At 41.3% G+C, this 17,289-nt stretch overlaps 1 protein-coding gene across 2 annotated transcripts in view; it reads right to left on the bottom strand.

The window, feature by feature from the left end:
- Nucleotides 1-979: 979 nt before the first annotated feature.
- LRRC8D (leucine rich repeat containing 8 VRAC subunit D) overlaps nucleotides 980-17,289 on the bottom strand; it is a 109,073-nt gene continuing 92,763 nt past the window's right edge. For both annotated transcript variants that reach the window (XM_034653854.1, XM_002922461.4), the window contains exon 2: nucleotides 980-3,928. In XM_034653854.1, the coding sequence (XP_034509745.1) occupies nucleotides 1,350-3,926 (2,577 nt within the window). In that variant the 5' untranslated portion in view covers nucleotides 3,927-3,928 and the 3' untranslated portion in view covers nucleotides 980-1,349. The remainder of the gene's footprint in view (nucleotides 3,929-17,289) is intronic.

Below are 17,289 nucleotides of genomic sequence, written 5' to 3'. Positions count from 1 at the left end.
GGACACTTTGTAGGTTAAAAAAGGAAAATCATCATCTAAAAAGTACGTTTTGCCAGCATTTCCCTGGACATGATCCCTTCTAGCCACAGGCAAACACAGGAAATATAGCCTGTCGCTAAAATAAATACAGAAAGTCAGTTTTCCAACTCAGTGAGCTACAAGTCCTCCTTTTTCCCCAACACTGAAAAGGACAAGAAATGAAGGATAATTGCTTTGATTTTGTGTTATCTTTCAACTGTTGCTATATTGGAAAGCATTAATCACCAAACCATTAAACATTTTGTCTTGTGGGGGCACCTGGGTGATGAGGTCAGTTAAGCATCTGACTCTTAGTTTCAGCTCAGGTCATGATCTGTGAGTTTAGGGGAGGCAGTCAGAGAAAGTGCTAGCAATAAAATATAAGACTTTCTCCTTTATATATATCAGGCTTCCCGCTCAGTGGGGAGTCTGCTTGAGATTCTATCTCTCCCCCTCTGCCCCTCCCTACTGCGCTTGTGCGTGCTCGCTCGCTCTCTCTAATAAATAATTTAAAAAATTTTGTCTTGGTTATAATTAATTTTTAAAAAACATTCTCTATTTATTGGCAACCTTATTATTGATAGAAAAATGTGTCTCATAATAATTCCAGACTATGGAAAAACAGCTAAGGTGAGGGGGATGTCATTTTCTTTTATTTTTTCTTCCTATTTTTTAAAAAACAAACGACTTCCCCCCCCCACCCCCAAGCTACACACCTTTACCGTGTTCCAGACCTTCGAGGGTGTAACATCACTAAAATAGGATTCTCAGAAGTGGGAGCCCTAGCCCAATGTTATAAGAAGTGCTGATTTGAGGCACTTTAAATTAAAACAGGAAGGAAATCAATATTTCAGTAAATCCAAATATACAAGCTGGGACCTGACGTGTCTTTAAGTGGTTTGAATTAAAGCAATACTGCACCGATTAGGCAAAGTAAATCAAGACACCTCCAGAAAGGTGGTATAGTAAGAAAAATGTCAATTTAATCATTTACTTTAGCAGGCAAGCAATTTGTAAACATTCAGTAGCGGCAGCATCCAAGTTACAAACAATTTAAAAAGAAACCAAGATTAGTGATTATAATCGTTCCTTCCCTTTCCCCCAAAAGAAAAAAAAAGAAAAGAGAAAAGATTTAGAAATGAATGACAGAAAACACTACAAACAGGGAACATTCAGTTATGTCTTCTATCAGCCTTCTATGCATCCTTGCTGTGTTTTAGTTTTTAAAGATGTATCTACTCCTAAAATGCATTATCTTGCAATAACTTGTACGTGAGTGTTTGCAATCTAGGAAGTTTTCCTGCACACGGATGTGCACGGATCATCTCAGTTTAAATCCCATTCGCAAAGGGAATATTTATGTCTTGATTCAATGCTTCTTTGACTTCGAGTGGCAGGGTGTCAAAAAGGTGATCTTCCACAACAAGCCCGCTTTTCTTGAGCAGGCGACACTGGCCCAGCTGGGCTGGCAGGCGGTCCAAGCAGTTCCCCTTCAGCTCTAGCTGAGTGAGCTGGGAGAGCTGACCAATCTTCTCGGGGAGGAAGGTGATGCAGTTTTGCCCCAGATTCAAAGTCCTCAACTTCATGCATTTGAACAACTGTTTTGGCAGAACGTCCACTTTGTTCCCAGTGATATGCAAATGCTGCAGGTTCTGAAGCAATCCTATTTCTATCGGAATCACTGAAATGTTGTTGTAACTTACATCTAAGCATCTGAGTTTCTGTAAACTGAACACTGCCACGGGTATGGATTCGAGCTTGTTGTTAGAGAAATAAAGTGACTCCAAGTTTTTGACGTGGGTGATGGAGGGTGGAATGGTGGCGATTTTATTATGCCATAATTTTAAACACGTAAGTCGTTTTAAATGCTGGAAACTGATGATCTCCTCAATTGTGCGTATGTTATTTGATTTTAAATCCAGTTCCTGCAGATTGGAGAGGCTGAAAATAGCATGGGGGATTCTCTCCAGCTCACAGTTCTGAAGTTCGAGCTCAGCGACATTCATCATTTTCTTAAGGCTGTTCAGTACCAAGAGTTTAGTGCCGTCATTATGAATGACTAACTTTGTAAGATGTGGAGCCACATCTGTAATGTTGGAGGGAACTTTGGTCAAATTACTCTTCACGTGGAGAATCTTAAGGTGCCGCAACTCTCGGAGAGACTCGAGTCCGATCATCTTATTGTTCTCAGAGTTCAAATTGCCTATCAAGTACAACTCTCGAAGGTTTTTGAGCAGGTACACCCAGGCAGGGATCTCAGCCACGTCGGTGAACTTCACATGAAGGCATCTCAAGTGATCTCGGAGGAAGCTAAAAGCAGTCTGTTCAACTTTTGCAGGGCAGTGGCAGAGGTGAAGCTCTTGGAGGTTAGTCATCTGAGAAATCTTAGCGGGAATTTTAGCTTCCGGAATCAGTTCAAGTTTTAGCACATCCAGGTCTGTGAGGTCAAAGACAGCGTCGGGCACACCGGACAGCATGAACAGATGGAGCTCCTGCTTGTCCTGGGCGTTTCGGGACACGTGCTGCCGAAGTTTTTCAAATGTCCACTCATGGTTCAAACTAATTTCCCTAAGTTTATTTTCACTGACTTCTGACAGGAACACACCAAAGCGCTTTGAATACAGCTGGTCATACTGGTCTACCATGTGTAGGAGGAATGCAAAATCGTTTTTGACATCTGGAATGTCACTAAAACTGCTCTCTTCCCTGACTTTTTCAAAAGAATATTCCTTCAAAGGTATCCTGAATAACCAGAAGAGAGTGTAGAGGCAGATAAAACCATAGACACAAATAATGGATATGTAACTGATGAGAAGCTTTTTCAGCATGTACGCCATATTGTGGGTGCACTCGAATACCTCATAACCAGTCAGGTGCTCCACTTTGGGCTTGCAGACGTGTTCAAAGCTGATGGCGTTGACGAAGTTTGCAGTATAGCAGAGAATGAAAATGAATTTGGCTGTTTTGATAAACGTTTGGACCACGTAGAGTTTGTAGATCAAGTCACTGTCTTCCACGTGAGCACGGAACTTCCTTACTTTCTCAAACAGGGCTTTGGCCTGTTCCCCATCTTTTTTATCCAGGATGGTCATGCTGGGGACTTCAATCACAGGCTTCTCGGCTGAGAATTTGAAGCCTGTTTTGTTGATCATTGGGGTACTGGCACTAGGGCTCCCTTCATCACTGCTGGTAGACACATGCTTTGGTAGAGTCTGGGCACCTGTTATTCTCTGCTTGTTTTCCTCCGAGTCTTCACACGCTGTCTCGGACAATGCTTTAGTAGTCCAAGGAGATTCAAAGCACTTTCCTAATATTGAAACAAAATGTTCTACTTTTGAGCATGTTTTGGGATATTTGAACCAAAAGTTGCTACTGACCATGAGAATAATAGTATGTATGAGAGCAAGGTACGGAAAGTACTTAGAATACCATGGGAGGGCCAGATGGTAACACATCTGATTAATAAATACATATTGCTGAAAATCCAAGTTTGTCTTTCGGCCTGTTGGATCTTTCTTCTCTTTCTTTGTCTCCTGATTTGGAACTGTCAAATCTGTGTGAGGATATGTGGCTCTGAGAGGTATGTCAGGTGTCACAGCAGATGCGCCAAAGGAAATGTCACTTGCCGTCCGCCTGTCTTGGTCTTGGTCAGTGGCTGCTTCCATCTTGGGGATATTGGTGGTAACGTCGGCATTTCCTGGTGGTGTGTGCGCCTTTGAATTTACAGGAGATGGCAATACTGGCAAGCAGACCACCTGATCTTTGGTAAGTTGCATGGTTCCTGCAAAGATGGCTACCATCAACATAACGACAGCCAGGTAATCCATAAACACGTCCCACCATGGTTTCAGGATTCGGTAAGTTGGTTGAATGTCATTAAGTGAAGCAACTTCCGCAAGGGTAAACATTCCTAGAATACAAGAAAGCAAAAGACATCATTACAAAGATGCAAGCGAAAACATTAAACAAAAAAACCTCTTTACTTGCTCCAAATTATTCTCCTCCACGTCCTAGCTTTTTCTCCAAGACAGGTGTAGTAGAAAATAAACTAAAAGGAACACCCATGAGAAAAATGGTGGTTTGTCATAGGAGCTTTTCCCTCCCACCCCAAGAGAAGAGGGAAAAAAAAGGGGGGGGGAAGGGGAATAAAGAATGCCTTCTAGGTGAGAAATATGTCAGTCTGCTAAAGAGTTGGAGTAGAAAGGGGGGAAAAGTTTGAGAGCTGTTTTGGAGCCAGAATTGAAAGACTTATAACTTCCAGGACCTTGAGGAAGGATATGAGAACAAGATGGGATCTGCTGTGGACTGGACTGATTCAAGGTTAAGACTTTAGGGAGAGAGGTGAGATGACTTCTATCTTGTACAAGCCAAAATGGAAGGGCCTGTGTATACTATTAAACTCTACATAAGCCTTGTGTACCAGACTGAGAGTTACTACTTACTAATGGTGTGATTCTCCAGGCCTTGTGTTTCCCATCTGTATAATGGGGATGATTACTTCTGAGAGGTATTGGAAAGCTTAAATTAAGTACTGATTATAAAGCTCTTAGCACACCCGCTGGCCACAAGTATTTGTTCATTCCTTACGTTAGCTCTTATCACTCTGGTGGAAATGTGCCATGGACAGTTAAAATTAAGGGTCTGGAGTTTAAGAGGGCTCTTAGTATATACATACTTGGGGTGTAGCTGAAACTCTGGCTTTGGATGCAGCCCCTGTGGAACAGCATGTAGCATGAGAAGAGGGCCAGAGATAAAGGTGAAAAGACACCAGATAGGTCAGGGCCAGTAAGACCTTTGATCTCTACCAAAGCAGGTGACCCCAGACGCAATGAAGGGAATCCCACTACCAGGACATCTGAAAAAGTGGTCACCATTCACTGATGGCTGGCAGCATTATAGTCCTGAAACTACTCCTACAAAGAATAAAAGTACCAAGGACAATCATCCTGGAAGAAACCAAGAAAAACACAGTGTTTATAGGGCAAGTAATGGGAATGGGCTTCTGTAATCAAATAGGTAAAATAAATGTTTATCTTCTTGAATTTAGAAGTTTCAACTTCTTGAAAAGTAACACTATCACATTCTACTTTCTTGGGATGCTCCCAGGTTCCAATATTCATATATAAAATGACTTATTTCTTTGAAAAGCGAGAAAGAAAACCAGAAAGATAAAAGGCCAGGCAAATACCTAAAGTTCTTGGAATATATTATTTCTTAAAATAAAGGAAAGAAGATAGATTTTTCTCTAATTACATACAAGTTGCCTGGACTGCTGTGTTGAGAAGGATTCTGAGACTGACTCTGGTTTCAGCAGGAAAGTGCTACATGACTGGGTACTAGTATCTCCCTTGGATGACAAAACAGAGAGCAATGGTTATCAGTACTTGGACTCTGTTTGCTCTGTTCTAGTGTAAGTCTCTGAAAGTCAGAACCATGTCTTATTTCTTCTGAAACTCTCTACATACACCTACTATTGTACAAGGCAGGAACATAATATTTCCTAATAAAATACAATGAATATCTATTCAATTGTAATAGCAACCCTCTCATCTGTAGTTTGCTTTTTTTTTTTTAAGTGAAATGTCTTTTATGTAACTAAGTAAATGTAAGCCCAAGAACTCCAAATACACCTAAACTATTCCGTTGTACTTACACGTTGTGAAAATTGCTAGAAATCACATTTCTAGACTTCCAGGCTTAAGTATGAAATGCCTAGCACCCAGTCTTTATTAAAAAAATGACCAAGGGGGGTGCCTGGGTGGCTCAGTCATTAAGTGTCTGTCTTTGGCTCGGGGCGTGATCCCAGGGTCCTGGGATCGAGCCCCACATCAGGCTCCCTGCTCTGCTGGGAGCCCGCTTCTTCATCTCCCACTCCCCCTGCTTGTGTTCCCTCTCTTGCTGGCTGTCTGTCAAATAAATAAATAAAATCTTTAAAAAAAAAAATGGCCAAGGAAGTGGGAGACAGCATCCCCACCGGAATCCCTATATTCTGAGCTCTTGTATCTTGTGTGTGTTTGGTTTTGTGAGTAGTTGTGAATTTAAGCAGGAAGCAAGGCTACTGGAATGCACAGCGGGAGAAGCTACATGAGAAACAGTTCAACCACATGTCATGTGAGCTCTTTGGTCCCTATACAGAATGCATAAAACACAGCACCGAGCCACAGGTTACAGAGTCAATCTTATTTTGTGTATAGAGATTGCAGAACACACCTCACAGGTTTCTTCCTGGCAAAGAACTTCATATGGTCACACCCAGGGACCATGGTTTTAAAGGGTCATCTATATACGTAATAGAAAAAAACAGAGTTGTTGTTTGTTGTTGTTTTGCACATAATATCTCTTTCTAATAAGATTTTTCTTTACTCTTCAAATAGTTGTACTGGGCTCTAAAGAAGTCAGGATGTTTGGGTTGGAGAACTGAGGGGACAAGGCAATTTTGAAAGTCATCCTGCTAAGAATATTAGTTACTTGTCTGTTAAGCCCTGATTATTACAACTGGTTTCTCTGCTTCCAGTCTTTATTTTTATTTATCTACTTACTATTTATTTAATTATTGTTATTAAAGTGTAGTTGACGTGAAATGCTCTATTAGCTTTGGGTGTGTAAGATAGTGATTCAACAATTACGTACATTACAAAATGCTCACCGTGGTAAGTGTGGTCACCACCTGTCACCAAAGTGATTACGATATTATTGACTGTATTTCCTATGTTGTACGTTTCACCCCTGTGACTTCTTTATTTTATAACGTGAAGTCTGTACTCCCCAATCTCCTTGGCCTATTTTGTTCATCCCTGCACCACCACCTTCCTCTGGTAACCACAGGTTTGTTCTCTGTGAGTCAGTTTGCTTTTGTTTGTTCGTTTTGTCTTTTATGGTTTCCACATATAAATGAAATCATACGACATTTGTCTTTTGCTGTCTATCGCCTCCATTCTTGACCTCCTTCAATCCATCTCCCACCTGCTGTGGGTCCTTTGGTTAAAACTCCTCATCTCCCAAGATTCTCCATGCCCTAGGCTGATAATGTCTTCCATCTTCTCCAACCAGCCATTCATTCCCCCCTGTGCACTATTTGCTCCTCCTATGCACTATTTGCTCTACTTTCCTCCCAATCACCTTCATTAGGCCACCAGGTTTCTGTCATCTTTTCCAGGAGCCCTCCCTGACCTCTAGTCTGGGTGGGGTTCCTCTTCAGTGTGCTCTCCCAGGACTCTACCTCTACCCACGAGAGCCCTTGTCACAGTGTGGTGGAACCAACTTCTTACTCGTCTGATCCCATACTAGATTTCAAATTCAATGGGGCCAGGGGCCAGGGACCATGTCCATCCCCTCGTTCCCATATAGCCAACGCCTGATGCACAGCGGGTGTTTAATCAAGGAAAGACTGTATGGCTCTCAATCGTCATCTTCAGTGTGCTCTTCCTCCTCCTCAAAATTCCTCAAGAACAACTATCAACTACCTACCTATGGCATTGGGCAGAAGAGCATCGTATTAAACTTAATTGCCACCACAGTGCAACTTAGGCCCTTACAAGAATAAAAACTCTAAGCCTGGCCTGTGCATAAAAATAAACAGCTAAAGGATCACAGAGCAAAGAAACTGGGATCCTTGTAGCCTGTGTTTCGTAGCTGCTAAAGATTCATCTGTTGTTTTAAAGCACCTTGGACTCGGGACAGGCTTTGATTCCAGGAGAGACAAGAGGAGGCTGATCACTTTCCCAGAGGAGAGGAAAAAAAAGTTAAAAGGTGGAGGCAGGGAACGGAGCATGAGAGTACTGTAACTTCACAAGGACCCTGAATGATCGCTAGCTCAGCCCCCACATCCCAGCAAGGGTGACAACATCTGAACAGAGACCAGCGTGCGAGGGTGGGCTCTTCTCCTCCAGCATGCCATCTATTCTGCCATTGCCTGCCAAGGGTTCTGCGCCCCTGCCATTTCCTCCGGCCCGCTTCCCTTTTTCCTTCTGTTTAACTCCTACTTACTCCAGCACAGCTCAAGTGCTACCTCTTTCCCCAAATTCCTATCGTGTGGTCTAATAATATCCGTTTCTAGTATCTGTCTCTTCATGTAGATCTTGAGCCCCTTATGGGCAGAGACTAGCCTTATTATTCACCTTTGATCCACTGTGACCTACTCTCCCCTCTAAAGAACAGAGAAGGCATTTAGTGATGATGATGATGACGATAATGGCGGCTATCACGTGTTGCCTTCCTGCCACATGCCAAGCACTGCAATAGGAGCTTTACATCCGGTATAATCAGCTTTTGTGCAGGATGCATTCCTGAAAATGAATGCATGAAGGTTTAGAGTTTCAGGTTTTGGGGGCCGAGGGAAGAGTTCTACTTCCAAAATGCTATACAGTATCCTAAAAGCCACCAGAATTCCTAAAATGAAACAGACAGATAACACCAAAGTGCTGGTGAGGATGTGGAGCAATGAAAACCCTTAAACATTGCTGGCAGGAGTAAACTGGTAAAACCACACTGGGAAACTTTTGGGCTAATATCTACTAAAATTGAACATGTGCACTCTATGACCCAGCAATATACCCACGAGGAATACATATCCTTATCAAAAGCCATGTACAATGACATTCGCAGCGGCACTACTTGCAATCGCCCTAAACTGGAAGCTAGCTAAATGTCCATCACTGGTAGAAAGTAAAAATGAAATGTGGTCTTTTCACAAAGTGGAATATCAGGCATCCATGGGAATGAATGGTCTAGTCACATGGGTCTGCTCCGTGTATAAAATGTGATCTGTATGCTTAAGCCTACGTGACTTTTGGGGTATTTATTAAGTTTCAAAAAGAAATGATAAAAGCACAAACACCTGCCCTATGAATGTGTGGTATCAGAAGACTGAGGCTTTGCCCTCCCCCATCCCAAGGCATGCATAGGCTGACTGGGGTCAGAGGCCAGGGACCTGCTCTCCCTGGAGTACAGAGGACTGAATCTTCCCCAGAAAAGCGGGCGCAGAGGTATGAATCTACCATGTGCAACAGCTCTGGTTGAGAGCGGCTGAACATGCACAGATGTAACGCCAGTGGAACACTGCCCAAATTCCATCGAACCCTCACAACATTCCTCTCATCTGCCACAGTGTGATTGTTTTCCCACCACAGATAAAGAAACAGGCTTGCAGGAGTTAAGTTGCAAAAGTCAAATAATTAGCGGTGGACTCTGGATTGAAAAATCTCATCTTAGGCCAATCTACATGTCCCTTCTAGCGGGCTCTACTGCCTCTCTTCTACTCCTCGTGTTGGCAGTTGGCAAACAACTTCTATGAAATGCTTTGGGTGATTTTCACAGTAACCCAGGGCATGAGGCTCTGCTCCTGCCCACCAGGATGCGGAAACCTGGAGCACAACAAGTTGAAATGACCTCCCTGGGCTCATTAGGTGGCACAGCTAACAGCATCTTTCATCTCCGTATCTCCTTCTCCATCACGCGGTCTTGTACTGGTTGTGCTGGTGTCTACAGCTGGCTGCTAAAGGCAGGAACTTCTGACCACCGTCCTTGGCTTTGAGGAGACAGAGGAATGAAATTATGTAATCATCACCTTCCTTAAGGTGACCTTTCCCAGTATCTGCTCAGAATTCAAGGAAACCATGAGCCAGGCACCATGGAGGGGAATGCTGAAATGATGTAACAGTCCTTGCCATCCAGGAGTTCCCAGTCTAATGGGCATCCCCATTAGCAGTAAGTGTGCTATTACAACACAGTAAGAAAACCGCCCTGACCGGGTTAATACAAAACACAGGAGGCACAGGACAGGACAGGACAAACCCATGTCTGCATCTGATAATGGGGGGGAGGGGGGGCGGCTCCACAGAGGGTGGTTTCTCAAGTGAGATCAGAAGGAGGCGGACCATCATGGGGTGGCTGGGAGGGTAGGAAAAAGATTTTTTTCACAAGAAATAGCAAGCACAAAGGCATGGAGATATGGGAGAAATGAGGTATTACAGAAACTACAAATAATTCTTTTTTTTTTTTAAGATTTTATTTATTTATTTGACAGAGAGAGAGACAGGCAGCGCGAGAGGGAACACAGCAGGGGGAGTGGGAGAGGAAGAAGCAGGCTCTCAGCGGAGAAGCCCGATGTGGGGCTCAATCCCAGAACTCCAGGATTACGCCCTGAGCCTAAGGCAGACGCTTAACGACTGAGCCACCCAGGCGCCCCAAATAATTCTATTGTTATCCCATTCTTAGTCTATATGCCCCTGTACAGATAGCACATTTTACAGGTAAGTCACAAGATGGAAACAAACCGAGGCATGGATGGTTTAAATGTAGTCTTAAGGAAGTGCCTGGACCATAAGGCAGGAAACCAGCACTTTCCTGCATGTCAGCCACTGACCACCTCTTATCTCAAACTCAGGACTGCAATAAATGTGCCTGCTATCCTGTTTTACCCATCAAAAACTGAGTAAGAACTTCCTACCTCCCAGGAAGTGTTTCAACCACTAACTGTCTGAAAATGCATACCAAGTATATTAAATATTCATATAATATAGTATGTTAAGTACACGATGATCCTCAAGTGATTTTCCAATGTGACAGTCCAGTCAATGAAAGACATCAGTAGCTAACTTTCGTATCCTAAGGTTTGATCCTTTAGTGAATCGGGACTCAGAATGGATATACATGGTTATCAGTGGATTTTTGTTTTTACCCAAGGAAGGCACATTTAGTCAGTATTAATTGCATACAGTCTTTGGGTTCTCCTTTATAATATGTCTGTTGCAAAGGACTTAAAGAATTACATTATGAGCATGAGGATTTCACATTCCAAGGCTTCTCTGTTTATGGTACACATGAAAATCAGCTTAACATTCCCATAAGCACACATTTCTCATGGAAATTGAGAAAGTTTTCTGTACTAGAACTGAAAGAGGGAAATTAATGGACTTTGGGTGAACAATGATGAATCAGAAAAGAACAGACTGAATCTAAATTCTTTTACAATATATGATTCTATTTCCTTATCTGAAAGTATGACCAGTAATAATGGACTAAACCAATAACCGATACCCAGATTCAAAAATTAGAAGCCATGATGGTTTGGATAACCCTGTGAATATACTAAAAAAACACTGAAAAGTACACTTAACTGGGTGAATTGTATGGTATATGAATTATACCTCAATAAGGTCATTAAAACTTAGAAGCCAGACCTCAATCTTCATTTTACTGCCTAAACTGCCTTTCAACAGAAACAGGATACTGGTTCTGGAGAAAAATCTTTAGCACTTTACTTATCCTCTCTGAGCATCCATGCCTCATCTATTAAATCTTGGTAACACAATAGGCGTGTATTGGAAACACTTCAGTTTAGGATCTGACACAAAGTAAGCCCCAAAGATGTTTGCCGAATCTGAATGCAGAAAAAGAATCACTAAGGAGAAGAGCAAGCCCGTGTTAATTTTGAATTAGCATGTAGCATTATGTACACAGAAGTAATCCTGAAGTAACTGACAGTAAAACTTTGGTTTCAATTTCTTCTCCTTCAGAAACATTTCAATTAAAATTACTTACTTTTTTAAGACTTTAAGTCATCTCTACACCGAACAGGAGGCTCAAATGTACGAGCCTGAGATCAAGAGTCACAGGCTGCCCTCACTAAGCAGCCACGTGCCCCACAACAAAAATTACTTCTATTAGGAAGTGGCAAAGTTTGATGCCAAAGAGACCTGGATTCAAATCCTGTTTTTTGCTCGAGTTCTTTAGCAGTGTAAACGTGGGGAACTTAGCATCTGCTGGAAAACTTACATTAATGAGATCACTATTAGAATACAGCAAAATACCAGTATCAAAACAGAAGACTATGGCCACCTAATTTAAAACTTTAAAAATTAATCCCATCTGCATTAGGAGGCCTTCAATACCCCTATTAAAAAGGAAGACAAATGGCTCTGAAATGTTATTTAACTGAGAGAGTTTAGAGTACAAAGTTTAGATTGATTAATCAAGGTCACACACATATTTTTCACATAGGTATGAGTTCCCTACCCAATCAAATACCAATTTTCATTTTCTTTCTACTGTGCTCTGTGAAAAACCAGCCAGTTTTCTTGGCCAAACTAGGCAAATGGGAGAACACCTGAGACTGGTGAGGATCAAATTCTCAAATCCTTCAGTGAAATAAGTTAAAGCAGAACAAATTAAAGTTCATAAAGAGGTAATAAACTGTATCATCACGACCAGTAACCCTTCCTCAACATTCAATGCACATGCATGCCACACCCAATTCAGACATGAAAAACTCCTATGATTAAAGAAAATAAATGCTTCAGATGTAAAACGAGAGAGAAGGAATGCTACAGTTTTTTCAAACAGAGCTCTGTATGACTGGTATTACGTAAGTATTGACTGTTACAGACGTATGTTATTTATTAATATGTGTTAAGTGCTATGGATATTATGTAAGATACTCTAGCCGATATAATTCTATATATAAATATATATAGATATTATATATATGTAATACATCAATATCTAAGATTATATATTATCTAATTATTAAATATTATATTATAATTATATAATTAACATAGATAATATACAATGATATATAATACAACACATATATAATATATATTAATACATACCATATATATATAAAAATATAAATCACTTAGTGTTACTCCTTAAAAGATTGTAAGAAATTCTCTTTTATTTATTTTTTTACGAAGGTGGGAGGGGCAGAGGGAGAGGGAAAGAGAGAATCTTAAGCAGGCTGCATGTACCCAGAGCATGACACAGGGGAAAAAAAAAAAAAAGAACTTAATAAAGATGTGAACCAGACCAGAACGAATCTTGGTGACCTATAACAGCATTCTAGGAGCGGGCGTAGAACGCACGGAGCCTGTGAGCCAAATACTGATGCTGTTCATTACAGGAACATATGAGGTCACTATCACTTGTGGCAAAGTTAAAATGATCAGCTCTGACAGGCATCCTTCAACATCCAGATGGACGGTACTATACAGCTCTTTTTAACAGGTTATTCTGAAGGTGACTCCTATTGATAAACCATTTGCATGCAGTCTGGCCTTTAAATAAACATCCTACATGAAAACAAAAAGACAAAGGTAAGTTTGGGCACACCCTCACCAAGAGATAAGACCGACCTCCTCGGATTCTTGATCGAGGGCAGGTGATAAGCCAGTGTGAACTCTGCGACAGAGGCAAAAGAACACCATTTTCGCACACACCCAGGTGACAGGAAAAAACCAAGCAGGAAGGAGCTCCGGAGAGGCAGATTCCCGGGGACAAGGAAGCTGCCAGAACCTCAGACTTTCCTCCTCCTTGTCCTCATGCCGTTTTCTGCCCTTCTGCGCATGTACTCGATGGAGATGTTCTGACTGCGTCTAACAATGTGTGCACAGTTTGCTGGAGTCAATAAACACTTAAATCAGAATACCTTTTCAAAGTGTTGAGTAAGTACCCAACACATGGTAAGTGCTGGGTGAAAGCTGGGGTTGTTATTCACTGTGTTGTATAAGGCATTTTATAGAAAGAACTCTATAAAAATTCTTTACTACTAGGTATGAAGAGAAGTTCGCCTTTCATGATGTACTAATATAAGAGAAATGGAGTCTGGGTGTTCTCCACTTAGCTGCAGCTTCCAAGAAAGTCAGCTACATTTTATAAAGGCATTATAAAAGCATTAACCCTTAGCCTGAATCTGTTTGCTTATTCACTCCCTCATCCCTCCATCCATTAAATGTATCTGTGTACTCAAGTGTTAACATGATGCAAATTCCTGGGGAAACTCTGGTGAGCAAATTCAGACATATTTTCTCTCTCACGGAGTGCACGGTCTGGGAGAGAGAACTAGTCATGACTGAAGATATAAAATGGTCAACTGAGAAGAGCTACCAAGAAGAGGACCACTCAGAGGAACGTTTACTTTGCAGGGAGAGAAGTGTAAGCTTCAGGACCCCTCGCTGTCACGTGCCCCTTTCAAGGCCCTGCGCCTACTTTCTATATCTCTAACCTTGTGCTCTTTCCTAAAAGAGAGCTCCCCTGTGTCAGGATTCCAGAAGACCTTGACCTTCCCCTGCTTGCACGGCATCATGAAGGCACATAACAGGGGCTTTTCCTCCAGCCAGCAAGATCAGAGAAGTCACGACTGGGGTAGGGTGTGGAGAAAAACTGCAGAGGGGCTGGGCCAGAAGGTCCAAAAGCCCCGCGTTATAGAGAGACAACGAGGAAAGAGCATCTGAGGAACTGAAGGGTCTGCAGCCTGGAGCTCAGGGAGGGAGAGTGTGCGGTGTGAGGGGATGCGGTCCTGTGAGCCATGTGGAAGTTTCTGACGTCATCGAACTAAGGGCAGCAGGGAGCCACCGATGTGTTTAGAGCTTGAGATGGGAGGCACGTGACAATCAGGGTTGTGTCTCTTCCGAGATCACTGTGGGTTGGGTGGACAGCCTAGTGAGGGAAGATGGGAGATTAGGAGAGCAGTTACTGGGTACTATGGGCAAGGGATGAAGGTGAAGACTGGGCTCTGAGTGGAGAAGGGAGGGGTGGGCAACACGGAGGATTTAGGAGCTAACAGGCCCACGAACTAACAACTGGACTTAATGGACCGGATGAGGAAGGCAAAAGAGAGGAAGGTGTCAAGGGATGACCCCCAGATTTCCTTTAATTCTCTACTTCATCGTTCCGTTCCCTTGTTCTTTTATGTCCATTTACAGGATTTCACTGTAACTGAATCTTTTTTCCTAAGCCCTTCAAATCCTCCCTCTAGCCCCTGCACACACTTCTTCCAGAATCCTTTATTCCTTCTTTTCCCCCCAGATCCTTTTTAAAAGTAAGCAGATTATATATAATAAGTGAAAAGAAACTAAGTCCTCACATGTTAGGGCATGAAATCTATAAGCTTAAGTTAGTTTGAAAAACATTACTTTAGTGTTATCAACATACAGATGATGGATAACTATCTTTTTGCAGTACTTCTGGGGTGAAGCACAATTTTAAAACCAAAAACAGTTCTGCTTTCATCTATATTTAGAGAATGCATACATATAATGCATTGCACTGTACAACATTATATGCAATATAATCAAAAGAACGCCAGCATATAACACTGTAAGAAACCTACATACAGCCAAAGCTTATAATTTTTCATGCTAATAAAACCTGGTTTCTGAAATAAACAGAAACTAGTAAAAAAGCAAACACACACCTTCTTTAGATCTTTCAGGGAAGACAGGGAAAGGCAGCATAGTTTTGTTCTTCACTATGTTTTCTTTAGGTCGATATTAAAATGAGTTTATATTTTATAAGTATACAATAGCCAAGCAGTGGGGTGGCAGTGAAGACGGGGCAAAGATATAAGGGGTAACAGTATGAGAACACAAAAAAATACTTTAAACCTATACAAAAATAATTTAAAAATGGCATAATTTATGCACAAATTAATCTAGAGTCTCCTTTTACTGAACTAAAAATTTAAAACAGAATTTTAATTCTTATAAGTTAGTAGCATAATGGATAAGAATGTGGCTTAAGGAGTTAGCCTGCCTGAGTTTTCATCCCGTTTCTACCTCTTACCACTTCATCTGTAAAATGGACACACAATTAATGTCTCACACATCACTAGCTGTGTAAATTTGGGCCTTCATTTTCCTTATCCGTGAAGTGGGGATAAAATACCACTGTGACAAGATACACAAGACATCCACTATAATGCTGAACACACAGCAGGCATGCTCACTGAATGCTTCCACACCAGTCACTCCAAAATTGGTTCTAGATGTTCAGAAAAAATTAAGGAAGGTAGAAGCCCTTAACGAAAACCCTAAAGAATGTAGTGGCAAGAGAGAGAAAAAAGGACCATCAAAGATTTGAGGGGGAAAAAAACAATGAAGAGAAAAGAGAACAGAAAAAAACCCCAACCAACAAGATAAGAAGGAGGGGACTTCAAGATAATAAAGGTATAAATCAAATACCACAAACATGAAAAACAATCAAAATTGTTAAAAATCATTAGTGATATTTGACAAAATCATCTACATTATAGTGGAACTCATTATTCACATTAGAAGCCATCTTAACAAAAAATTCTCCCAAAGGGTCAGCCTTCGAAAGTAATACGAAGCCTCATTCTAGAATTAGTGAGAAAACGGTAAACTTGGCTGAATATCACTTTTGTCCTATAAGGATTTGATTAAAAAAGGAATGTTTTATTCACATTCAATTTACTTCATCTTGTTTCTCAGTGCTTAATATCTACTTGCGTAGGTCTTGTGAAAACTACGTATCATCTCTAGAAAAGTGGGTCTGACAGGCTGTTTAACTGGAAGCCCCTCACTAGCTAAGGTGTGCATGGAGTTAATGGTATTTTCCCTCTTCCCAAATTATGATGAGTTAGTGGAGTGTTAATAGAGAGTCACAATCTGATGATATAATTTATAACATTTCCCCTAGTTATAAATTATTAGTGGAGCTGTAAAACTGAAGCCCAATGGAACGGCCACAGTCTGTAAAAACTCCCGAACCTTTTTGTATTGGGAAGGTACGATGACCTTACCTATATGTACATGGCTACTTTACATATAAATAAGCGTAATTTCTAATTCAGTACGCTGCTACTTATTTTAGATGAGTTGCTTCTTTGCAGATTACATGAAGATCCTTGACTTTAAAAAATCGGGGGTATTCACTTTCTGACAAAGCATGACATCTATTCCACTCTGAAAAAATGGCTCAAGATAACATTTTTTGGGGGGAAAAAAAGTGTTACATAGGCAAGTGCCAACGTATTTATTTAAGCATCTGCTATTTTAACTGTAGAGATCATTAACAGTGTTCCTCAACTCATTTCATGTCACGGTCCACAGAAAAAAGGACATTTTTACAAGCCCTTGGGTAAACTGAAGACAGTGAACACAATCAAACCCTGGGCTTTAGGCTCCACCCCAATCAACTGATTTCAGCCATCTGGTACCCATGCCTGGCACAGACTGGGAATTCCAGACTCAAGTATAAGATACTGGATGTAAATTAAGGTCTAAAAGCTTCTAAGTGATAGAATTTATCCATCCGAGATCTGATAATTTTTGGAATGATTAGATGTTATTTTCCTTTCTTCTTCATGAGCCAAAACCCAGTAAAAACAGATCATTACAACCAAGAAACAGTTTGCTCATTTGTGTCATTTTACATGCAACACATTAGAACTATAATAATGACGTGTACTGTTTTGATGTAGCGGTATCATTAGGTAGGCGCTGCTAATGCTGCAATGGAGCGTGGCTG

Source organism: Ailuropoda melanoleuca, chromosome 2, assembly GCF_002007445.2.
Source record: "Ailuropoda melanoleuca isolate Jingjing chromosome 2, ASM200744v2, whole genome shotgun sequence".
NCBI lineage: Eukaryota > Metazoa > Chordata > Mammalia > Carnivora > Ursidae > Ailuropoda > Ailuropoda melanoleuca.
The sequence above is the reverse complement of the archived record's forward strand: the minus strand, read 5'-3'. Positions and strand labels throughout refer to the sequence as shown.